The sequence below is a fragment of the Tripterygium wilfordii genome, chromosome 21 (assembly GCF_013401445.1).
Source record: "Tripterygium wilfordii isolate XIE 37 chromosome 21, ASM1340144v1, whole genome shotgun sequence".
NCBI lineage: Eukaryota > Viridiplantae > Streptophyta > Magnoliopsida > Celastrales > Celastraceae > Tripterygium > Tripterygium wilfordii.
The window spans coordinates 4,925,156-4,948,843 of NC_052252.1; the positions used below are offsets into that span (position 1 = coordinate 4,925,156).

General features: G+C 36.9%; 4 protein-coding genes across 5 annotated transcripts; 1 reads left to right on the top strand and 3 right to left on the bottom strand.

The window, feature by feature from the left end:
* On the bottom strand, positions 1–2,544 carry LOC119988733 (probable terpene synthase 6). Its single transcript, XM_038833889.1, has 7 exons — positions 2,403–2,544; positions 2,029–2,308; positions 1,513–1,885; positions 1,149–1,367; positions 907–1,045; positions 579–827; positions 1–294 (listed from the first exon to the last, which is right to left on the bottom strand). The coding sequence occupies exons 1-7, from the start codon at positions 2,490–2,492 to the stop codon at positions 1–3; spliced, it is 1,644 nt and encodes a 547-aa protein (XP_038689817.1). The 5' UTR covers positions 2,493–2,544.
* Positions 2,545–8,365: 5,821 nt separating this feature from the next.
* LOC119989352 (putative BPI/LBP family protein At1g04970) lies at positions 8,366–13,239 on the top strand. Its single transcript, XM_038834803.1, has 8 exons — positions 8,366–8,498; positions 8,673–9,642; positions 10,258–10,397; positions 10,913–11,264; positions 11,364–11,612; positions 11,751–11,876; positions 12,398–12,593; positions 13,103–13,239. Exons 2-7 carry the CDS (start codon positions 9,220–9,222, stop codon positions 12,587–12,589), a joined length of 1,482 nt encoding a protein of 493 aa, XP_038690731.1. The 5' UTR covers positions 8,366–8,498; positions 8,673–9,219; the 3' UTR covers positions 12,590–12,593; positions 13,103–13,239.
* On the bottom strand, positions 12,843–18,402 carry LOC119989351 (65-kDa microtubule-associated protein 1-like). Its single transcript, XM_038834801.1, has 10 exons — positions 18,248–18,402; positions 16,826–16,915; positions 16,512–16,715; positions 16,113–16,361; positions 15,787–16,002; positions 15,120–15,275; positions 14,726–15,037; positions 14,186–14,273; positions 13,559–13,707; positions 12,843–13,388 (listed from the first exon to the last, which is right to left on the bottom strand). The coding sequence occupies exons 2-10, from the start codon at positions 16,895–16,897 to the stop codon at positions 13,089–13,091; spliced, it is 1,746 nt and encodes a 581-aa protein (XP_038690729.1). The 5' UTR covers positions 16,898–16,915; positions 18,248–18,402; the 3' UTR covers positions 12,843–13,088.
* A 2,513-nt stretch (positions 18,403–20,915) lies between these two features.
* On the bottom strand, positions 20,916–23,565 carry LOC119988462 (V-type proton ATPase subunit e1). 2 transcript variants are annotated; one of them, XM_038833508.1, is made up of 4 exons: positions 23,417–23,565; positions 23,115–23,262; positions 21,777–21,824; positions 20,916–21,306 (listed from the first exon to the last, which is right to left on the bottom strand). In XM_038833508.1, exons 2-4 carry the CDS (start codon positions 23,210–23,212, stop codon positions 21,240–21,242), a joined length of 213 nt encoding a protein of 70 aa, XP_038689436.1. In that variant the 5' UTR covers positions 23,213–23,262; positions 23,417–23,565; the 3' UTR covers positions 20,916–21,239. The 2 variants fall into 2 exon arrangements, with proteins under 2 accessions (XP_038689436.1, XP_038689435.1); XM_038833507.1 differs by lacking the exon at positions 23,417–23,565 and having other exon boundaries at positions 23,115–23,410.
* Positions 23,566–23,688: the final 123 nt, after the last annotated feature.

The window sequence follows — 23,688 nt, forward strand, 5'->3', positions numbered from 1 at the left end:
TCACATAGGAACTTGTTCAAGGAACAACATCTCGACAAAACCTTTCAGTCTCCCTGGATTTATGCTATAAGCATCTTGATACTTGTAAAGAACATCCATTATTCGAGCCAGGTTAAGAACTGGCATTTGGATAGGAATTGGAACCTCGGTTGGTTTGATGCATAATTCATTCACATCCTTCCATGACTTAGCGATGTTTTTCTCGAAGATTTCGATCACCTCTTCCTCCGATACATTGTATTGCTTCATGTAGCACTCTATCCCCGTCGCGACGTGTCCCCGCTGCTTCTCATGCTACAAATTTTGATCGCCAAAGTCACATGATTAACTCGTTACAAAAAGAAGATACATAAAATGGTCCAATACTTTGTTGAAATTCTCATCTCAAACAAATTTAAGATATTATCCGCTCTGGGCCGCAAGTTTATTCTTCATGGGTTGTTATCATTGGTTCTTAGTCCTAGAAAACGCGTTTGCAATGTAAGTGGAGTTGGGCTTTGTTTATAAATCACTCGACTGAGTTATAATAGACCGATGTGAAATTTTTAGTCTTGACAATACTTATATTTTATACATACCTCTGGGGATACTATGTCATCCATGAGACGACTAATCATCATTGATGCTCGATTGATTTTCGGAACCCCAGTAATCCAGTCCAATGCCTCCGTCCCAGCGATTTCTCCCATTCCTAATAGAGCTCCAGTTGGGATTGCATTGTAACAGCTTGAGATCAATGAGTTTTCAAAGTTCTCCTCAAATGGTGGTACGTGACCTTTGTTCAACCACTCAACCTCAATTTGATAGCACCTAATCACTCTTTTCACCTAACAAGAAAAGCAAATTGAAACTTCAGTTTAATTGACTGTATTGATTAATAATGCAAGATTAGATTAATTATATTACCGCTTCCTTCACATAAGAGACACAATGTGATCTTCCTTCATTTCTTAACTCATCCTCAAATCCATTATAAAGATCTAAAATGGTCTTATACAGAAACTTCATATTATCTGGTACTTGATCAATAGCACTGATATCCCACCTGAAAAATCAATGGAGAAACACAATTATTGAATAAGAGCAACATATATATACACACACACACACACATGTTCAAACAATAAAACAGTGAGAAACATAAGAACCTCTGCATTGCATCGGTGAATGGTCGAAGTTCATCAATGGTACCATATGCATCATATGTATCATCTGTGATTGTCAGTAAGGTTATAATTTTGGTGAGAAAAATCCGTGCACGTGCATAATGTGGCTCAAAGTAGACCGAAACGCTCCACAGATACGTTTCTACGAGTCTGTCTCTCGCGTAAAAGAAATTTTTCTTAGCGTTCAAACCCTTGTACCACCTGCAATATACAATAATAAGAAAGATTGATTAAGATTCACAGATGGTTTCGTGAGATTCAGCCAATTTTCTTGATCGTGGGATATCATTGAGAAGTTATAGGAACCGGTCTTATCAATTTAAGGTTATTCCAAATTTAATTTTACCTTGCAACTTCACTCAACTCTCGTCGATGGAGTAACTGCAATCGATGGAAATCAATCTTTGCAAACTTGAGCAAGAGTTCGTTACGAGCCTCATCTCTTTCGTAGAAAGAAATATATTTCCTTGCTTCTATTCTTGGTATACCCCTATGAAAGGATTGTTCCAAGACATTAGCTATGTGGTTTTGAAGATGAGGGCTACATTGGCTTGCCATGGACATAAGATTAGTCCTTGCATAAGCAATTGCTTCATCTAGGAATTCTTCTCCATGCATACTCAGATGGGCCGCTTCATATAAACTTAGCATGCCCTTGACATCGGTCAATAAACTCGACATGAAGTTGCCATCATTATCCTTGAATTTCTCGAAAAAGTCTGATTCACAATTTCAATCAAGCTAGATTAAGCATAAAATAAATTTTAGATGTGCGACCCTAAATCTTAGACCGTAAACCAAATCTCAAAAGTTTAGTCGAAGTGCATGAACACCCTTTTACGTATCATGTATACTTTCTTACCGCTAGAAATTTTGTAACCGTGTTGTCTAAATGCGCGAAACAGAAGTGCAACAGTGCATAGGTCGTAATCATTGTCATCAAGAGCTTTAGACTTGACAAGATCAAAGATTTGATTCATTTGATCTTCAATCTCACTCTCAAAATGATACGATACACCAAGCCGGCATAGCATGTCGATTAATTTCACTCTTTCAGCTGGATCAATTGTAGAAGAAGCCATCAACAAGTCTTTTACTTGCACTTTCAGCTCTTCCACTTGTTTCGTGTATGATTCGAGCCCCTACATAATAACAATGTTCAACAAGAATTTTTGTAAGCACATATAAACACACTCAAGAGCATAAATGACAAGAGAGGTCAGGGATGATTATTACTGAGTCATTTGAAGATAGGGAAGCCATAGCATCGTAGTCCCACAGTGCTGGTGGATAATTCGCCAACGGACGGGAAACCTCGACTGCCATAGAAGACGAGAAATGATGGAGAAAATGTATAAAGCGCAAGAGCTATTATGGAGAGAGCAAATTTGTTGAGCTATAATGTGCTGCAAAACTTGACAATTTATAGACACCTCAGGCTAGCCATTGCCTATGTTATAAATCAGATGCTCGTGAGAGTACCGTATAAATCCAACCCAAATAATTTGAAGAGGTATTGTCCACTTTGGACCTAAGACCTACACAATTTTGTTCTCAAAGGGCGTCTTAGGTTGAGAGGATTTGGTGTTGGGAATGGTATCAACAATAGAGAATAAGCGAAAATAAAGCAATCGAAAGAATAAGACACCAAGATTTTTGAGGTTCGGCCAATTGTGCCTAAGTCCTTGGAGTTGCAAAGGGTTTTCACTATTTCAGAGAAAGAATACAAGATAGCGGCTGCAGGGTTACAATCACAATAATATACAATAACCCTATTTAATCAGCTGGGCCGAAAAATACATTAAAGGCACCAAAAAATTTTCCCGGGGCCAAGCTCCCGGACCCTCTCCTGAAAATCCACTCTCAGGATCCACAACAATCTTCTCTGGACATGTCATCAAACCGGGTCACCGCGCATAAAACGAGCTCCAAACTAAAATCCAAACATTTGGATTTTACTTATTAATCACATCGGTGACTTACACCTAACCAATGTGGGATGTAAATATTAACAACCTATGTGAGCTGACTCGGAGATGCATTCTTGCGTAGTAAATCTCAAGACATCTTCAGGAGAAAATATATCATATTCGATAGTTTTGGATTTGATTCCTATTTCGAGTCCGTAGTTGAAATTTTAATTTAATAAATTTTGCCATTCTTATGCTCCATTTGTTTCGATGAAAATAAACTTCTCATGGAAAAGAAAAAATTTATCGTGAAAAAACAACTAATTTCTAGTGTTTGAACAAAAAAGTTGCTAATATTTTTCGATATTTGTTTGATGGAAAACGTAAATTTAAAAGAAACAAACAAATTGCTACAACATCATATTTACATAGTTACATACCATGAAAGTACGTATTAGAACTCCAGAATCAATAAGCAAAAAAATTATATCGGACATGTTAATTATAAGCATATAAGATTGTAGTCATGTGCAGCGATGGATAGAGCTGAGAATGATGCTTGGAAAATGACATACCCTCTTTAAAATGGGATGTTGTTTTCCTTAGGTTAGAGTGATTTCTTTATGATGATTTTTAGTTGTTTTTCCTTGATCTCAATTTCCATCAAACAAACACTGAAAAACATAAGTATCATTTTCCAAGATTTTATTTTCCGTGAAACAAACAGAGCATTAAATTCTTTTTGTTTGCTTACACTTGTCCGCTTGCCTGTTAACATCTTTTCAGCATCAAACATTGTTAACATCAAGAAAATTTTAAATATTACATATTTTGTTGAATAATCATACATGTGATCTGCATTACCTCTCAACTCTTGGAATTATTAGTCCACTTGCAAGCATTAATTAGTCTAGTCCACTGGTAAATTCAATATTAACCCCCCCAAGAGGCCAAGACATAGGGAACCGCGATTGACCGTCAAACATTGTTAACATCAACAAAATTTTACGTAGTTGGTATTGTAAAACAATTAGTGAAAGCTTTAAGTAGAATTGGGTTGTAATTATTGATTAGTAGTTATTAATGTTAGGTATCGTAAAGAGTAAAGACTGCCCAATATGAGACATGCAAAGTTGATGAGTCGTGTTTCCTTGTTAGGCGTGATATACCAACGAAATTACAAATTTTTAAGTATATTACTGTAACACGGGTGCATAGGCTCCATCTAGCACCGTGCTCGAGTGGTGGAGGCCGCAAGCCTGCATAGACAATTCGTTGAGATATAATAATGTGTTGCAAAACTTGACAATTTATAGACATCTCAGGCTAGTCATTACCTACATGAAAATGATAGAGATCACAACAGTAGATATCTCAAGTATCTCAAATCCTTAGTTGGTGATTCAAGTGAATTTATAGATTTCACATGTCTCACATAATACATATAAAACCATGTGCATACAACTCAACAGTTATGATAACTGTGATACCAATTGTTGCGATTCTTATCATTAGGCAGTCCTCAACCAAGACTCTGTAAGAGTGACGTGGAAAGTGCTCAACCAAGGCTTGGTGCTCGTTATTGGAGATATGTGTGGGTGTTTGGCAGTGCGTTTGCACTGCGTTCAGTTGCACGTTACCTCACAGCACCACAGTTTTTTGTGACACACCAAACAGCTTTTGCGCTCCAACTCACCTCACAGCACCACAACTTTTTACCTCACAGTACTCTCAAACGCTTACAATATATGTTGAATTGTCCTACGTAATCAAATTAGGTAAATTATTTTATTTTAGATTAATGTACAATGCAAACATTAAGTGATTTTATATTAATATTATTAGTTATCTAATATAACCATAATTTAGATACGTCAAACGCATCTCATAGCACCGCAGTACAGTTTTAAAAGTGATGCGTCAAACATCTTTTTGTGTTCCAACTCACCTCACAACACCACAGTTTTATAACTCACAGCACCGCACAACACCTCAGAGTAGTTGACAGCACTCCCAAATAGGCAGATAAGTGATATGGAGAGGTAACAACAATTCCCGAAGAATCACGTGATATGCTCGGATTCTCACAAAATTTCTCGAGCGGATCAAGTAATATTATTTTATTATTAATATACCCCAACATCATTTCTCAACTCCGCCTTGATGCCAAACATTGATTCTCTACAAGTAATAACCTATTCAACTAAACCGACAATAAAATATATGAAATCTACATAATCTAGCAATTACATTTGCGTTTTCATTACTAATTGAGTTTAATGGATATTTTAATTTAATTTTGCCATTCTTAGCTTCTTTTCTTTCTTTTTTTCCCACTTGCCTGCTAATCTTTTTTGAGCGTCAAACATTGTTAACATCAAGAAAATTTTAAAATCTTACATATTTTGTTAAATAATCATGATTAGCTGGATTGAAAGCATAAGTTTTCATCATTTACATGACTAATCCATACCAATCTGGTCACACGCGTTTCACGTAGTTAGTATTGTAAGTAAGACAATTAGTGAAAGCTTTAAGTAGAATTGGACGTAATTATTGATTATTAATGTTCGGTATCTTAAAGAGTAAAGACTACCCAAGTTGACACATGCAAAGTTGATGAGTCCTGTTTCTTACAAAAACAGACAAGTCAAAACAATGATCTAAGACTAGTAAAATAGCCAAACAGCATTAGCTCTATTCTTGCTTCGGAATAATACTATAATACTTGATGATGTTCAATACTGTCTTTGCTTATGGTAATGTATCAGGCGATGAGACTGACGTTAGAAATTATCCTCGATACAAATGAGGATATTGAGAATGACTTGCACAGAAGATCACGTAAGCTACATTTTTTAGTATGTAGTTTTTTATGTGTAACTTAATGACTATATATAAATTTACTTAATTTAATGACTACGCCTCGCTACGAAGGCCTTCGAGGGTGTGCTTGGGGAAAACTTCCCAAGCTCAAGTCAGTAACTTTCAAATGGGAGTGAAGTGTTAGGTGTTCGCAGCTCTCTCTCTCAAGTAGTTATTATAATACAGGAGTGCTAAAGTTCAAGATCCTTTACCTATAGAAGGGGTCCCCTTTTATATGAGTAAGACGAGTCATAGTTGTGGTACGAGTACATTTCCTTCTCTTGATCTCAGGCGGATTAATTGGAACATGGATCCCATAATAATTTCTTTCCTAAATATGGTTGATATCCTTTTGGCAATCTTAGTTTTCTTGTGGATTTTGGTCACCACGAGTTACTGAGCAGGTGTACTTAGTATGTCGCTAAAATGATCTCCTCGATCTTGCTGAGCTATCTTGGCTATATATGCCACATGTTAGGAGATGAGTGGAGGTCGTTTTGGTATCATCAATACTCATCTTCGTACTTGTACCTTTGCAAAGCTTTCGAGGTTAATTAAGAAATCTCATAAGGATAACCTTTGAGATTGGTGTGGCTTTAAACGAGTCAAGCTCCATAAGGTACGGGAACAGACTCGTTTGAAATCATGTTAATAAGTTATAAATTATATATCGTCATCATTTGAGTTTTCATTAAAAAAATTTGGGATCGGCTATATGAGGTCATGAGAAAAATCAAAGGGAATCAACTAAAGGTATTTGCTTTTGCTATTCATTTCTATTTATTATCATATTTACACAACTCCTATAGATTTCTGATTTCATATATTTTCTTATTACTTCAAACCGTCTTTATAGATATGTATTCATCTCCGCCACTTACTCTCTCCTATATAAATTCTTTCGATTTTGCTCATTGTCATACCACTATCTCTATGTTGTGCGTGCCCATACCCTATAATGAAAATAAAAACTGGAAATAAATACTTCTCAAACAATTATAAATTATTGAATTCAAGGTTCAAATTAAAAGTGATATTACTTTTGGGTTCGACCTCTACAAGGTTTTTGTGGCCGAAGCCTGTAGTCTTGTGGGCTGGGCTTCATCATGGGCTTATGCACAGCTTCAGTAAAGCTTAATACGCGCCGTTTCGACCCAAAAAAAGTAAAATCAAAATCATTAGAACTCTCGATCTTCAAGACTTCCAAGTTCCAACTGCTGATAGCTTTGTGCACCAACCAACAATGGAGCTTGGCATCAAAATCAGTCCCACGAAACTAATCAACGTGAACTCGATCTCTATTTCCGTCACTCCAATTCAAGAACCCACAAGGAGCATCCAATCCTCACAAGCCATTGTCCTTCTCCCGCTAAATTCACCTACCACAGCCACTTAATTTCATCAATGTTCGAGCCGGTTCACTGCTTTGGTGGCTCCTTCAGCTGGTATCGGTGCAGAGAAAGACCATATTCTTTCCGATGTCACGATTACTGAGACCCAAGAACCAAATTTGAGAGTGAGATTTTTAATTCCTTGCAATGTCTCACATTTATGTTGCAGATTCTTTGCATTTCTTCTGTTTTTCTTTTTAATGCCCTTTTTTTTTTTTTTTCCTTTTCCTTAATTAATTCTATTGTGTCGTCGTTTCTTGGCTATTACCAACGGAGATTGCTGTATAATCCTCCAAAACTCCACGATGGAAGTAAATTTTTGATCTTTATGTCTTTGTTTATGGACTGCTTGGTTGGATATGGATTTATTGATAGGCATACTTGGACCCTTCTTGCTTAAATTTATATTGGTGTTGCAACACTGGATATGAACTTTTCCTTGTATGGAGTTCTTTTTTTTGTTAATGGTTTTTGATGTGATGGCTGCTGTTAAAAGTTTCATCATCATCATCCGAGCTTTTACCCAAAAGTTTGGGGTGGATTATATGGGTCTATGAGAAATCAAAGAGGAGAGAATCCGATCAGAATATTTGGTCATGGAACTCGTATTGATACCGATGTCCGATGACAATCCGATCAGACTATTTGGTTATCCCAATTTGGTGTGGGCAGAACAGCTTGCTCGCTTAGTTGTTATCGATCTCCACTACTGTATTGTTTGGTTTCTTTATCTTGTTCCATCACTTAGAAAGTGCCTATTGTCTTCCTTTACGTTTGTTGGTTGAAAGTTGAATCAGTTGTTTTATTGTTCGTATTATTTTTAAATGGTGGAAGTTGATATTCCTCAATCCTTGTTTGAGGAACCAGGTAGGCAGCTATATGGAACCCAGCTTCTCCAAATGCAGGTTAGCGCTAATAGAACGGCTATTTTTTGACCTCAGATCTCCAAATGTAGCATCATTTACTACTCAACTTCAATCACCTAGAGCCTCTCTTTTCATGTATGTTGGTGCAGGCAACTATATATGAAATTGAATGAACAGCAGGTAGCTTACCTGTCAAGTGCTAAGGCAGTCGATGAACATTTGGAGCACAAGGAGAGTATAATGAATTTGATAAAACAAAATGTGGCTGTAGGAGACATTTTGGAATGTGAAAATTTGCAGGTATATATGCAATGCATCCTTACTTCACTTCAGATGTTCGTCTCATCTTCGTTTTATCACTCATTTCGAAATGAGCTTGGTGTCGGTTGATCAAGCATCTTTACTTGAAATTTCTTTTCATCTCCATTTTAGAATTTCAATCCAACTAACTTATTTATAACACCATCCCTTCAGTTCTCAACAGAGGAGCGCGTCAAAGAGAATGAGAATTCTGTCGGTGAGTTCAAGCGTAATAAAGTGAACTGCGATGAGGAGCGAGTGAAAGAGGAGGTTGGTTTATTTCCAGTTTGACCAACGGCTACATCTACGCCCTAAACTTCTGATAAATAGCTTTTGGTTTGCCTATGCAATGGCTTGAGGCCTTGAACCACCTACTACCATCGTAAATTCCCGTGGTTGCAAATTCACATATATAAATAACAAAAAAAGAAAAGAAAAGAAAGAAAGAATGAATGAATAATTGTGGGAATATACTCTGGTCTTGGGAAGGCTCTTCCTTTGCCTTATTGAAAAAAAAAAGCAGCTCTTTCTTGACCAGTATATATTTAACGCACCATGTTGTCAACGGCTCCAATATAATGAACAAAAGAACAAAAACCAACCTCCCAAAGACCCAACTCTTTCTAACTTGCAAAAGTTTTGTCTTGGTGTTCATAGATTCTCCTTGAGAAACTCTCATGAGTTTCAATCATCTATTGCCACAAATCCAACCATTTCTGACATGGGTTTCTTCTTAAAATCCATAACCCACTCTATTTTCGTCATAATTTCTTCATTTCTGCTGATTCCTGCAAGAACCCATCTTCAATCCCATGAAGAAAGCTATATCTCTCTGGTTATTTCAAGCAAGGGTCTTGAATTTGCTAAAGATTTGCTTGTAGAGAAGGCAGTTTCCACCTTGATTCCACTTCAAGTTCCGGATATTGAAAAGACCGTGAATATCCCTGTTGTGGGGAAAGTCAACATGGGTCTTTCTAATATCACAATTTCTGGTGTCAATATTGCTTCTTCACTTGTCGAGACTGGAGAGAATGGTATTGTACTTGTTGCTTCCGGTGCTACTGCAAATTTGAGCATGAATTGGTGGTATTCTTATCGCAGATGGTTTATCACTATCAGAGATGAAGGAGAGGCTTCTGTCCAGGTAAAAGGCATCAGTTTTTTGCTCTTTTGCTTTCCTTTCTTAGTGCATAAAACCAATGAATTGAGAGTAAGATTAGATACTAAATGCCTTTGTTTTACTTTCGGTAATACAATTGTCAAATTTTGAAGGAAAAAAAACTTGAATTTGTCAAGACTTGTAGTTTCAAGTCGAATTTGTATAAATCAATCGAGGAGTGGTATATAAGTAAAAGAAAAGAGGGAAAAAATGGTAATCAATAAAATGAATATCTAGGGTATAGAATCCACCACTAGTCGCCTAAACATGATTCGTATGCCTTTGAATTATATTTTGGCTATCAACCACAATAAGTTCTCAAGAAAAATTAACTTTGGAGACGGCCCAGAAAAATAAATCCGTTCACCGAATTAAGGAACTAGGGCAGGAGTTCGATTTCCACCCGCATTGAACAATCAGAAAAAAAATTGGCCCCACAATTATGTACATCAGGATGGCTAGTACATCAACTGTTAGACTAGCTAGCTAGATAATTTCTTTTCTAGATGATCTAGTTTTTATTATTTAGAAACGCAATTATTTCAATGTTGTCTTCTAATCAAGGAACTGTCGAACTGATGAGTGCTTACTTCTCACAAGGTTGAAAATATGCAAGTGGGGATTACAGCAACAATAAAGGAAGAAGAAGGAACTATTAAGCTGTTTCTCTTGGATTGTGGATGCTCTGTCGAAGATATCTCAATAGACCTAGACGGTGGAGCATCTTGGCTTTATCAAGGGTACGCAATTTTTATCTATAATCTTTTTTTTTCTCTCCCTGTAGATCAAAAAAAAAGAGCTGGGAAGATTATAAGAGAAACACATCACAAAACCTATACTCAGTAGATATAGAACAAGATATTTAAAGCTAACTCAAATGCGAGAAAGGAAAATCAGCGACCTAAATCATGTAAAATGCTTAACGTCGGTCATGGAGGGAACATCGAATATCTCCACATCTCTCCTGAGAATAGGGATCTTGGTACATAAGACATTTAGGGTAACCTAAGTGAAGCAAGCCTTAAAGAGAATGAAAGGGGTCAAGCCACGGGGCCTGTTGGAATTCCAATGGAAGTATGGAAATACTGGCAGTGAACACCTCATTATACTGATCTCCTAAATCCTAATATAGTTGTTCATTAGGTCAATGATTCTCATGTTCTTGTTCTTGCTTGACTTTTCGTTCCATATTGTACACATCACAATTTTCCATGAAAACAACCTATTTATTGCAAGTACTCCTTTTCTTTTCCAGATTGGTTGATGCTTTTCAGGGGAAGATAAGGTCTGCTGTTGAAGATGCTATTTCCAAAAACATCAAAGAAGGGATGAAGAAGCTCAGCTCCAAATTGCAATCACTACCTAAGCGAATATCAGTGGATGACATTATGGACATGAATGTTACTTTTGTCGATGACCCGACGTTGAGTCATTCTTCCGTTGAGTTCGACATTAATGGGCTATTCACAGCAGCTGATGAAATCTCGATTTCTGATTTCTACCGCAGAGGGTCACAAACTTCTGTATCCTTTGATGATCCTACTAAGATGATTAAAATCAGTTTACATGAGAATGTTTTTTATACTGCTGCTCTGGTCTACTTTGAAGTAAGTCCTGCTTATGGACAGTTCCAACTTGCTTGAATCATATACTTCATCCACATGTGTTATGGTTGAATGAACTAATAGCTCTCTTTTTGTGGTCAGAAAGGTTATATGCACTGGAACTTTGATGAGATTCCAGAGCAATCACTTTTGAACACTGCTGGATGGAGATACATTGTTCCTCAACTTTATGATCGGTATCCGAATGACGATATGATGCTTAATGTATCTGTAGCTTCTCCACCGGTCATAAAAGTCATAAATCAAGTCATTGATGCCACTGTTTCCTCATACTTGACGATCGATGTTTTGGACGCCGGTGAAGTTATACCCGTTGCATGCATCTCTATGGTATGCACTGATTGCGCTACATTTCCATCCTTTCTTTTTATCCAGCTCCATGACATGTGGACACTGGTTAAGCTACCATTGTAGCTTTATCCAATATTATCTATATGATGGTGATTCCGTCGTGTGTTTTGTGTGCAGATAATTAGGGCTTCATGTTCTCCAGAAGTTTCAGGAAACAATCTAGTGGGTACTGTTAGTTTGATAGACTTTACTTTGTCGTTAGAGTGGAGCAGAATTGGGAACTTGCATTTGAATCTAGTTCAGGTACGCTATATTCAATTGTGAGCTTCAAGTTATGTCAGTCTGCAACATCTGAACATCGTATCGTTGGGGTAGATTTGAACTAACCAATCTCTTTTTTTTTCTGAGTATTTTTGAGAACCTGAATTGAAATGTTCTGAAGACCGATATAATTATTTGATAAAAACATAATGTACCCCAGTTAATACATGTATATTAGGGTACTGATGAACAATGTGACTTAGAAGGCAAGGATCTTTTCTGAATCAAATAGAATAAATATGCCAGCTTAGATCGAACTCCCGACCTTGGACAAGATTCTACGCCCTAAGTTCATAGCGATAACCAGCTAGTTTATCACCAAGTGGTTCCCTCATTTAGTAAGCGTCAACCGGTGAACAGCAACATTATATGTATTGTGTTAATTGATTGTAAGACAACCTGACTTGAAATGTTTCTCTTTGTTGGTAATGATTGTTTTTAATCAGTTTACTTCACTTCATTGTGGATATCACACCATGACTTGGTTCTCATATTTATTGCAGCCTGTCATCTCTGTTATCCTCAAAACCGTCTTATTTCCTTATGTGAACGTACACCTCAGAAAAGGATTTCCTTTGCCTCTTCTTCATGGTTTTGAGGTTAGAGAAGCAGAAATCTTTTACATGGATTCAAATGTCATAGTGTGCAGCGATCTTGCTTCGACAAAAGGATCGCTTCAGCTGGCAGCCATATAGATATGTAAAGCACTCATACCTAATTATCATGTCTTGTAATGTTCAAAAAGGTGTTGGATTTGTGTATATATATATATAGTGGTTCTGTAAGTTCACCTCCTAGAAACCTATATGATTCTCTGTTGCAGAAAACTTGTAATGTAGAAAGTCATTGATTCAAGCTTCTTTCCTTATTCCAGTGCAATTGTTTTTCCAGAAGAAAATAAATAACCTCACAAGATAGGAATTAAGCACATGATAATGAGTTGACAAATGAACAACTGAAGACTATGAGCAAAAGGTTTGGTGAAAGGATTGTCTCTCTAATGTAATACCCAAAAAAACTACAATAGGTTCTGCAGAATTAAAACCAAGCGCCAATATAGCATACAACTACAAACAGTTCACTCATAGATCCCTTGACTATATGTATGATATATCCCCTACAGCAGGACCTAGTAATATCACAGCCGTAAACCTACATTACAGTTCTCGAGCTCACTCTAATTACCGATTATTTTCATGGCGATGCAGGAACGGGGTCAGTACCGGAAACATGGGCTGCGGCATCCTCTTTTGATATGGCAACGTAGTTGACAGGAGCAACTGGCCTGTTATCTCTCTTCCCATCTTTGGTTGTGGACCTGCTTCCGTTTTGATGAGTATTCAGCGATAGACGTCTGCTGGGAGTTCCATTTGCACCACCATTCGTACGAGGGCTCATTACCTTCTTGGTGCCAATTGGTCTGGCAGGACTAGGTCGTGAACCGAAAATGGCTTCTTGTTCTGTGTTTTGCAGCTCACTGTACTTCTTTTGATCCTATTTGGTCCAAAGATGAACACATTTAGTACCAGAAAAATAAAATGGAAAACGACCATGAATTCTTGAAAACCAAATCTTGCCTTGGCCAATTGCCAATCTTAGATAGTTTCAAGATTTAAGTCCTAGACGCCCTAAAATCCATCTAGTTCAACAATTCTAAAACTTACCCTCATCCTCCGCTTCTCTTCTTCTCTGTCCTGCCTAAGCATGGCATATTCATGTAGCATGGCAAGGAGAGGAACCCCATCGTAAGCAAACTGTACCCCTCGTTCTTCTTCCCAAGCCTGAGTTTTGGCAACCAAGGTTTCAACCATAGCTACATGGCCCAGATGAAATGTCAATACCACGCGTTATAAGCCAAAAATTGCAGTCATGTTGACCTTGCATGCAGCAGGGGCCCTTAATTTCCATTTAACATCCATTTAAAAGATTCAAGCATTAATTCATTATTGATATTGGAGAAAAACTCAATAATCTAGAAGTCTATGCCTATATTGAGTACCACCTATGGTAGTTTCTCAATGACAAAAGCAAAGTGGCACAAATGTCATCATGGGAACCATAAGGTAATTAAAAGTTATCAATTTTGAATTAAATCAACCACTGTTTAAATTCAATCTTATTTTTGGAATGATTAATTTACTTGATATAGAGACTCCTACCAACTGAATATCCGAACTACCAGAGGACAAACACACTTATATATTGCAAAATAATACGTGAATGAAAATTTTCAATTTTAATGCATGTCATAAACTCATAATAGCAGAGGTGGGACCCCTATTATTATATACCTGGAATTTTATTCACCAGAATACGAGCTTTCTCTGCCCGCTTGAGATTTAGATGCGCACCTCTACTAGCATTGTACCTGTTTTCATCCTGTTTCAGGGAGCCAATGTCAGGTACGAGTTCCGAAGTCAACTGTACTAACTAATAAGCTTGTTTGCATGAAAGGATATACACGTCTCCCTTTGTGATACTCTAACATGGTTAAAGACTTAAAGTAGTCCTGATACTCAGGTAAATTTATTCCCTACTTTCGCAATAATAGTAACAAAAGAAGTGGACATAATCAAGAAATCTTTCAACGGGTTGCTGGCTTCAGAAAAGTGATGTATGGATCCCACGCTCAGATAAGAATATCGAATGTTTGAAGCATATTTGATTAGAAGATGCTTTTGGACAGTAAATGTCTTGCTCTATTAAAGAATCTGGTTATGCAAAAAGTTAACAGCTCTTTTTACTAATTAGAGAGAGACCAAAGAAAAGAATGCCAGCATAAACATAAATTATGCACATGCAGGCACACACAGACACAGTGAGACAATTACCCTATTATAGTCTTCAAGCCAACTCTCTTCTTCACAGGCTGACATCCATTTCTCAACTTTGTCCAAAATATCTTTTCTGCTAAGAGCTTCTTCTTTTGCCTTTTCTATCTGATTATCCATGTCATTCAGTAACTCAGCAGGCTCAACACTCCCAGAATCAATTAGTTCCATAATCTTTTCTCGAGCTGCCTCTGGATCTATTTCAATGTGAACATGGGCAAATATCTCTTCAAGTTCACCTTGCCTTTTGAAAGCAATTTCCTTCATCCTGCTGGCCTTGAGTTGATCAAGTCTTTCAACTTCCACCTCAGCCTTAATCGCAGAAACAAGAAAAATGAGTACATGGTGCCAAAACTCAAAATCTGCAGTTCCATAAATGGTGGAACTAGCATACCTGTTCAATCAGATCCAGTGCAAGAGCCCCAGGGACGGTTACTTCATCAATTGAGGTGGATATGTTACAGGTAACATGGTCAAAAAGTCCCCTTTCCTCAATGGAGGTATCCATCAGATTCCACAGATCAATCAACTGAGTTGCTAACTCTTGAAGCTGGCAAAGAGAACAAGCAGCAATAATTCATTAAAATTGCTGGATCATATGGGATGGGATGGAATGATCATTGGTATATATAATCGGCATTCCTAAATGTTGAATCTTAGACCGAAAATAATGTCATATGCAGAACGGCAACTAGAGATCAACTCAATGAGATATGAATGACATACAAAATCATGAGTGTACAGTAGTGTAGGCACTAAAGAAAAACACAAGTTTTCTCAGTTGAGAAAAACATGGGTTCAAGTGGTTCTGATTTACAATGAAGCTACATCAATAACAGGAAAGCAAACTGAGGGAAGAGCAAAGAGATAAAATGCTAATTTTTCACTGTAAATTTAGTGATATGTTCTTCATAACAACCCTCTTCCTCTACACACAAAACGTGTGAGCATATTCTAATTGTTCATGACGATGTGCTTAATGATATCCAAGAATATTACAACAATCAAAGAAGTAAATTACAAAGCAAAGTAATTCACAACGACATATTGATATGGTTTACCTTTTGAAGCCTTTGCTTCTTATCTTCTTTTAATGCTAAGACAGTCTTAGCCAACCTAGATAGCGTCTCATTGCTAATGCTTTTGGATTGCACACCAGTAGAGTCATTTAAGCTTGGGTGAACATCAGTTACAGTGCTGAAGAAGTCCATCCCAAGCACAGCACAAAGATCATGCACAGTGCTTACAAATTCGAGCACCTTGTGCAACCTCTCACTCTGCCAATTCAAGATTACTAATTAGTGGTGAGAAACTTAAATTATCATTAAGACACCACAGTCATTTCATTTAATAATAAAAAGTTAACCAAGAGAAACAAGAGCTTTACCTTTTCCTTTTGAAGTTCCTGAAGTTGTGAATGATATTCATCCAACTTCTTCAGGGACAGGTCAGACTCATCAACTGCAGGATTCTCATTTATGTTCAAGCTTCCAGCAATTTCTCCACATATTTTTTGGATCTGAGACTGTATATCAGAAAACTCTTTTACTCTTTCCTCTTTCTGCTTCCAAAGATGTTCAAGTGCTGGCGCTATAGCTGCTAGTTGTTCTTTAATTGTTCCTGAAGTCTTCTCAGGCTGAAATTAGAAACAAAAGGAAAGTGAGGAATCCAGTTTTATGTATCAAGTGCAAACTAAGAAGGCTGATGCACATGTATTAACGTATTTATACCCTTGGCCCCCTAAATATTTATCGCACATGCACTAATAACTTAACCAAATACTCACAATTCCAGCATAACTTTTCTCTCCGAGAGCCAATAAAAGGCTGGAGAGCTCAAGTTTGGCATCTGAAAGGGCCTGAAGGAGCTGTGCCCTTGACTTAGCAGCCTGCTCAACCTTCCTCTTGTAAACATCCAAGCACTCCTGCTCTATCTGAAGAAGCATCTTGTCCCGTTCCTCATCATTCTCACCAACCTCATCCCAAATTTCCTACAGCAGATTACAGATCATTGAATTGATACTAAGGGCATATTTATTGAATAGAACAAAGAAATGACAGGACATAGAAAAATAAAACGAAACCTCAAGAGATGAGTTACCTGAAGTTTTTGCAGTAGTGAACCACAAGTGGTTTCTCCAAGAAGAGGGTATTGAGCATCTGTCACTGCCATTCACGTTGATGCTGCAACCTACCCATCCAAAATAGCGACTTCTTAACACCAGCCTATGCTTCTATACATATAAGTAACGTAAACACGGCACAAGCCAGGAACATATAACCAAATATATGCATCTTATTGACCAGAAAGAAAACACAATCCAACAGTGCAGTAAAAGATGCACACATCTCAAAATCAATTTTCTAAATCGCTAACTGGTCAGTAAAAGGTTCCACATAGGGAAATAAAACACATTTAGAACAAAAAAGAAGAAAGACCACCCCAAATAACTATTTGAGTAACAGGAGCTTAAGAGGAACAGAGAAAGCATAGATGGCTCACATAATAGAAGCGAATGTGTTCAGCATCATCATCACCTAAACCTTCTTTAAGTTAGTCTTAGTCAAAATTTTGAAATTGCGCAGCTGCATAACTGTCGACATTTTTATATTAACCAAACTACGAAGCCCCAAAATAAAATTCCATGCACAGAACTGAATACAATACCATCTTGCTTCTGCTTAAAAATAAAAAAACTCTAATTGCCACGTCTTATTTGTTGGACCTGACAAGTAACCACCCTTAAACTTATGTTGCCGTCAGCTAGCCTGACACAATAATGGGCGTAAATTGATTTCTCCATCTATTAGATGTGCAAATGACACAAAAACAGAATCACTTATACACTTATATTTAGCAGTCCACTCTTCTTTTTTTCCGCTTTCACCTTTGCAACCAATCATAGAATCAATTCATTCTCATCAACCCACAATGCCAGACTCCTTTAACAACAAACATAAATATTTTATTGCCACAATCTCTCATCAACCAAAAGGACTTTCACTTTATTCACTAAAACACACTCAAATGACCTGAGTATAGACACAATCACAATGTTCATTACCTCTATCCTACTTGACCCGAAAATATTTAACACCTTGAAGTCCCACATTTCTTCAGCAACCAAACAGAACCTTAATTTACCAAATTAAAGCCAATTATTGCTAAAACATAACAGTTTAACACCGACATAGCATCAACAACAAAAATATTAACTTGTCAAACCAACATACATTCACTAACCCCCAGGATCAAATCACATTAAATTAACTTCACATTCAAGCACTAATTAACCCAAAACCCACATTTCAGCAAAGATGCATATACAGTTGCTAACCACAGACGCCACATTCACTCCCTCAAGTACTAGAACAGCTCCATAACACCCAGATCTCACCCAATTCCTAATCGAGAAACCCATTACAATGAGATCGAGAGAGAGAGAGTTTTACATTACACTAGCAGCCAAACAAGGAATGAATTTTAAGAGCTAAAATGAGACAGAAACAAGGAATTGCTTACCTTAATCGTCCTTGATGGTGAGGATCTTTGGGGTTTGTGCTAATCAGATCTAAACCTTCTAAAGCTTATTAGCTGCTCTGTATCTCAGTGTGGAGAGTGAAGGGGAGAGAAGAGGTAGTAGAGTAGAGAGAGACAAGAGAGAGAAATGGAGTGTGGGACCCTTATATACCATATCTAAGACGTCGCTACGTTGATGTACTATTGCCCGTGTTTTCGGGGTTATTTACGAAGCTGACACTGCCACTGATGCAAAATTGCAAATGCAAGCAAATTTTCTTGCTTTCTTGTTTGCTTGTTTGAGTTTTATTTATTTATGATTTCAAAATTATGTGATTTATTTGTTAATAATATTTTTTATTTATTTACAAAGATTCAAGAATAATTTTGCAACTCATTTTTAAAGAATTCACATAGTAATTCCAATTGATTTCTCTTATAAACTCGTGTACCCAATCTCATATATTTATCACAAAATTCTCATATGATTATAAAAAGACAAGATTATCCCACTGGAGCAAAGCCGACCACTTGAGTCAGGATAGATAGTCTACATAAACTACTGTAGTACTATTCATTCAACAATTTTGACCTTGTGTGTTGAATGTTGACTGGTTATTGATTAAAGAGACAATTGTACATTTTGTGTTTAAATGGTCCATGACAAATCAAACACACAAGTACAAAAGCATTTGTATTGCAAGTGGGTTACATCAACAACTCTCATGCACGAAGTTCTCGTAATGAAGATAGATAGAATATACGTAAAACGTTATTCTAACATAATATGGGAGAAGTTAATTTTAGATCTTGAACATGTAATTTTTAGATTGCACCATTACAATTTTACTATTGAGTCATATTATCCTGATAAGTTAAACCAGTAAGTAGTGAAGAAAATGATAGTGCATAGAAATTGGTTAAAAGTGCATTTTATTTTTTTTTTACCTATAATGCACTTTGGTCGGTTTGTTCTTTAGTGCTATTTTCTCACCAAAGTATGCAAAAAGGTGTCATAAAGTTCAATTATCGTAAGCTCCAATTTGGTGACTTGGTTTTACTCCCAACGTAAAGATAGTAAATTCTACTATGTAATTGTGGGAGCAAGATTCTATAATCAATAATTTATATCGAAGAGTCACGGGCAATACTATAAAATTCATAGAAAATGTTAGAATCCTTGGTTGGAAGAGGTTCGGCCAAGGAAGGTTGGACGCTCAAGGAAATAGTGTTTTTTATCTCATGTATTTTTCTTATGATATGTAAAATGTCTTCTTTTTTCTTCCCCTTATATGGTGTAGAGGATCCTTCTTTATACCATGTTTTTTAGATTGTGATCCTCTTCCTTAAGATACAGATCTTCAGATTGACTAGGTCAGGAAGATTTGCATAAGATGTGTGTGACATAAGAGCGTAAATATGAAGTGATTGATGGGACATGAGCTTGATTAGATATTGGTTCGAGATTCGTATGATAGGGAGTTTTGTAGGACGTACGTAGCTGTGAGACAAATGATTGTTTTTGGTAAGGAATTATATCAGGCAAGCCGAAGGTCGAGATAATCGGAGACTCAAGGTTGAAGAAGTGTGAGCCTGGTGCCTGGTGACAATAATACGGGTTTGAAGTCTTGTTGCCTACGAAAGGGAGATTTGATATTGAAACGACAGAAATTAAGAGACAATGTCGATGGAGGTGGAGGTAAGTCAAAGTCCGTAATGATTTATGGAGTATCAGGCTTGCAGTTATATGGTCAATTGGTCATACCTGTTATTGAGTCGTAGGTTCTATTGGATCAATCGCTTAAACGATTTCTGGTCATTACATAAACTTTGAGATATCAAATTATTCGCACGAAGCATGAGACATGCGAGGGCACTTTTGTGGTTGAATTGAGTAGGAGGGGCAAACAATGTGTCAGTCATGCAAATAAAGATGCAAGAGATGTTTTAAACAAATGTTTGTAGACACTGAGAAAACCCAACAAAAGGTCTTAATCATTGTTAGGTATATCACTCTTAATGCAACACCATGCAAGATCTCTTATTCCTATCATAATTATATATACTATATATATATATATCAGCTATTATAATAAATATCTATCACATCTCTTGATGTGATGCTAGAGCATTATTGGGGATGACAAAATTTAATCCCAAAGAGAGACCAATGGAGGCAACAATGTAGGCCATTGCTTCATGTGGACTAGACAGAGAGATTATATGGGATTTGCTTGGGAGCATTGAACCATCCAAAAAACAGCTATCACATAATGTAATCATCTAGTGACCAATAAGCAAGAGGAGAGCAACTCATTCTTATGAACAATATGTTTACTTATGATACTATTATATGTTTTTGACTACTGAAGATGGTCATGATGAACTAGCAACATATAATGGGAAAATAGTTTATTAGCAAAGCAATTTGTGTTTCCTGCAAACCTATTGAGTGCAGAAAAACTAAAGCTTGGGAAGAGGGTTCGCGATGATTGAGAAATGGACGGTATATTTCTCTCATGAACCATTCTTTTCCCAACCACAGCAAACCCTGCTCACAAACTTAGCCTAAAGAGCTCAGGTCTGTAAAAAGCAGAAGGATTGCCGAGACCATGTTCTTGTAAGTTATAACACACCCGAACGATCATCAGAAGCCAAAGCAGGAACAATGTGCAAAAATACGATTGAAAGTTTATTCCACCAAGACAGAAGTCTTATGAATGTCGCATTCTGATATGGTACATGAAATGAAAAGGAAATAATACTCAATTTCCAACAATTATTTCATCCAAGTTACATATTTATGCTTGGTCTATAATAGAATGCCAACGGCATTAAACAAATTCAAAGTTGAGAGTTCACACTCCTCCAGATTACGTACACACCCAACATGAAAGGACGCTGATGGATCCACAAGCCCTAAAAATCAATATTCTCCTGTCGCCGATCCGCTCAGTATAGGAACTATAAAAATACTCAGAACTTGTGCAAAGAATTACTCTCCTTCACTCAGAATGGGAACTATAAGTGGTTTCATTTGAGCAACGTACACAATCGCCCACCTGCATAGCAGAAAATGGATAGGTACTTTAAGAAACAACTAGATAAACAAGCAAAACAAACATAGATCCGATAGTTCAGGTATAACATAATGTATACATTCCATAAAAATTACAACCGGCTTCCTAAAATCACAATGTCATTTTTCTCACTTCATGGGGATGAAAACCACAGGCAATTACCATTTACCAAAGAACAGATTTCAAAATGCATAATTTTGTTTTCAAAAAAAGGGGAACTTATTGATACAAATTGAGATGCCGTGACATATCATCTTGATCATGTAAATTTCTTCAATTATTTGTGTCCCTTCATATAGTACGTAGTATGAACAATAACTTGAATGCACGGGAATGTATGTAAGAAATGCTTGATTAATATGAAATGTTTTACATAACACATCATAGACGAACTTAAGATGTAACATACACCAAATGACTACGGAAGAAGAAATGCAAATCCAAGAACTTACATCATCCAACAGCACACAGTTGCTGTTATAACTAATGTGAGATGCAACCTGTGAAACAAAAATCAGATTAGACATTACATGACAGGCAAAATGCAAATAAAAAAAAGGGAAACAAAATCATATATCAGAAAGTCCAAGCATTTCATCCCATGAACATAAGTCTCACTGTCATCAAATATAGAGTCAGTGCCTCATCATAAAGTATAATGGACACAAGAATCACCTTAACTAGGAGAATTTGAAAATGTGAAAATGAAAAGAAGCGCATAATAGTTTGCCTCCAATCTGGTAAAACATCACTTCATCTCCCCAATGTTTAAAAAGCATCATTCTACAACACCCAGCCCCTTGTGAGGTTGCGGACCAAAAGGAAAGTTGGCATATCTCATATTCTTTCCTTGGTTTTTATTATAATATATATATACACACACACACATAATGACAAGATACATGATATCAACCAGTGATACATAGACTACAACACTTTAAAGTTTAAACCAAGTAAACTAAGTTAATATTGAGCAAGAGACAGACTTCAAAGTTACACACTGGGTTCAAGACATATCTCCACAAAAAAATTTGAAATCTATGCTACAGAAACTATGAGAGCCATAGATCAAGATAATTTCACTATCGTTAGCAATAATCAGCCTAAGTTGTTTCCTATATTGCTATCCTAAATTTAGCAGAATACTAACTCCAGTTGAATATAATGCTGTTCACCAGAAATTTTTGATCCCCATCTCCATCAACAAGGAGAGAGTCAAGAAGGATATGAGCAGATATTTCTCAATTTTTGCTTGGTTTCAAGTTGCTTCAGCACAACCCAGGTGTAACTTTTCTGCATTGTTGGGGTGAAGCTGTCTACATTAATGAATTCATGGTTACCTTATTGCGTCTCTTTCCAAGAATTTGCATAGAAAAATTAGTCTCACGAAATTCCAAGTTCCATGAAGGCTACAAGCATCAAAATTTCCTTATGCTATAAGCACCTGGCACCATGCCTTCGCATGTTGCCTTCACATGCCATCATGGGTATTGATCCTTCACTTATCAATGACCAAAGCTGCCTCTCTCTCTCTCTCTTTCTCTCTGTAGGTTGTAATAACATATATACATACACATGATTCACTCTGCCATGAAATCAAAACTAAGGGAAATGGATCCACACTTACGCAAGATGCGGACCTTCTCGTGCAACTAAATCACAACCAAAATGATAAACCACCCCAAAGGAGCAGCATATTGTCAAAGCTCTATAACTAGAAACTGTCCACATAATACACTCATAACTAATAGATTGATCGCGAAGGGAATAATCAAAGCAAAGAAGCGTACAAATTAGTAGAAGGGCCTCTGTTGCAGCAGATTCTGGTACAAAGAGACGCAATGATCCCAACCACCACGAAAATTAGGGTTGTCACCAAAAACCCCATGGCGATCGTCGACTGATCTCGTAAATTCGATAGAATTCTGCAACGAAAAGCTGGGATTTTGAACTTCAATTAGGATGGCTTGAAATTAAATTAGCCAAACATCATAAATTAACGACCAGGCCCAAATTCCGACTTCAAGGATAAGCGATTCTAACAGTGCGTTTGGCTGCTCGGAAAATGCAGAGAAAATTTGAGGGATCTTACACGAATTTCTGATGCTCTTCGTGTACGTGTCTCGACGCTATTTCGAGACTTCGATTCGATCTGAAACGCACGACACAGGAGGATGATGAACCGGGCCCGATATTATTCGTGAATGAATTATCATGGCCCAAATCTGCATATTTGGGCTCATAAGTGGACTAACACTCGTGAATGCAAATATGGGCCTGAATTGATTAACCACCAATTGGAGTTAATATACTTAGATTGTGTTTGGATTACGAGATTTGGGGAAGAGAGAGAATGAAATGTAT

What these genes read in the sequence shown, in the direction of transcription:
- LOC119989351 (XM_038834801.1), bottom strand. Translation starts at nt 16,897, where the DNA reads ATGGCAGTGACAGATGCTCAATACCCTCTTCTTGGAGAAACCACTTGT. An exon ending in AGAAGCAAAGGCTTCAAAAG is followed by an intron (nt 15,276 to 15,786) that starts GTAAACCATATC and finishes TCTCTTTGCCAG; the next exon opens with CTTCAAGAGTTAGCAACTCA. An exon ending in CACTGGATCTGATTGAACAG is followed by an intron (nt 15,038 to 15,119) that starts GTATGCTAGTTC and finishes TCTGCGATTAAG; the next exon opens with GCTGAGGTGGAAGTTGAAAG.
- LOC119989352 (XM_038834803.1), top strand. Translation starts at nt 9,220, where the DNA reads ATGGGTTTCTTCTTAAAATCCATAACCCACTCTATTTTCGTCATAATT. An exon ending in GCATCTTGGCTTTATCAAGG is followed by an intron (nt 10,398 to 10,912) that starts GTACGCAATTTT and finishes TTTCTTTTCCAG; the next exon opens with ATTGGTTGATGCTTTTCAGG. An exon ending in CCGTTGCATGCATCTCTATG is followed by an intron (nt 11,613 to 11,750) that starts GTATGCACTGAT and finishes TTTTGTGTGCAG; the next exon opens with ATAATTAGGGCTTCATGTTC.
- LOC119988733 (XM_038833889.1), bottom strand. Translation starts at nt 2,492, where the DNA reads ATGGCAGTCGAGGTTTCCCGTCCGTTGGCGAATTATCCACCAGCACTG. An exon ending in CGGTTACAAAATTTCTAGCG is followed by an intron (nt 1,886 to 2,028) that starts GTAAGAAAGTAT and finishes ATTGTGAATCAG; the next exon opens with ACTTTTTCGAGAAATTCAAG. An exon ending in TCTCTTATGTGAAGGAAGCG is followed by an intron (nt 828 to 906) that starts GTAATATAATTA and finishes TTTTCTTGTTAG; the next exon opens with GTGAAAAGAGTGATTAGGTG.
- LOC119988462 (XM_038833508.1), bottom strand. Translation starts at nt 23,212, where the DNA reads ATGGGGTTTTTGGTGACAACCCTAATTTTCGTGGTGGTTGGGATCATT. An exon ending in AGAGGCCCTTCTACTAATTT is followed by an intron (nt 21,825 to 23,114) that starts GTACGCTTCTTT and finishes TTTGTTTCACAG; the next exon opens with GTTGCATCTCACATTAGTTA. An exon ending in ACTGTGTGCTGTTGGATGAT is followed by an intron (nt 21,307 to 21,776) that starts GTAAGTTCTTGG and finishes TCTGCTATGCAG; the next exon opens with GTGGGCGATTGTGTACGTTG.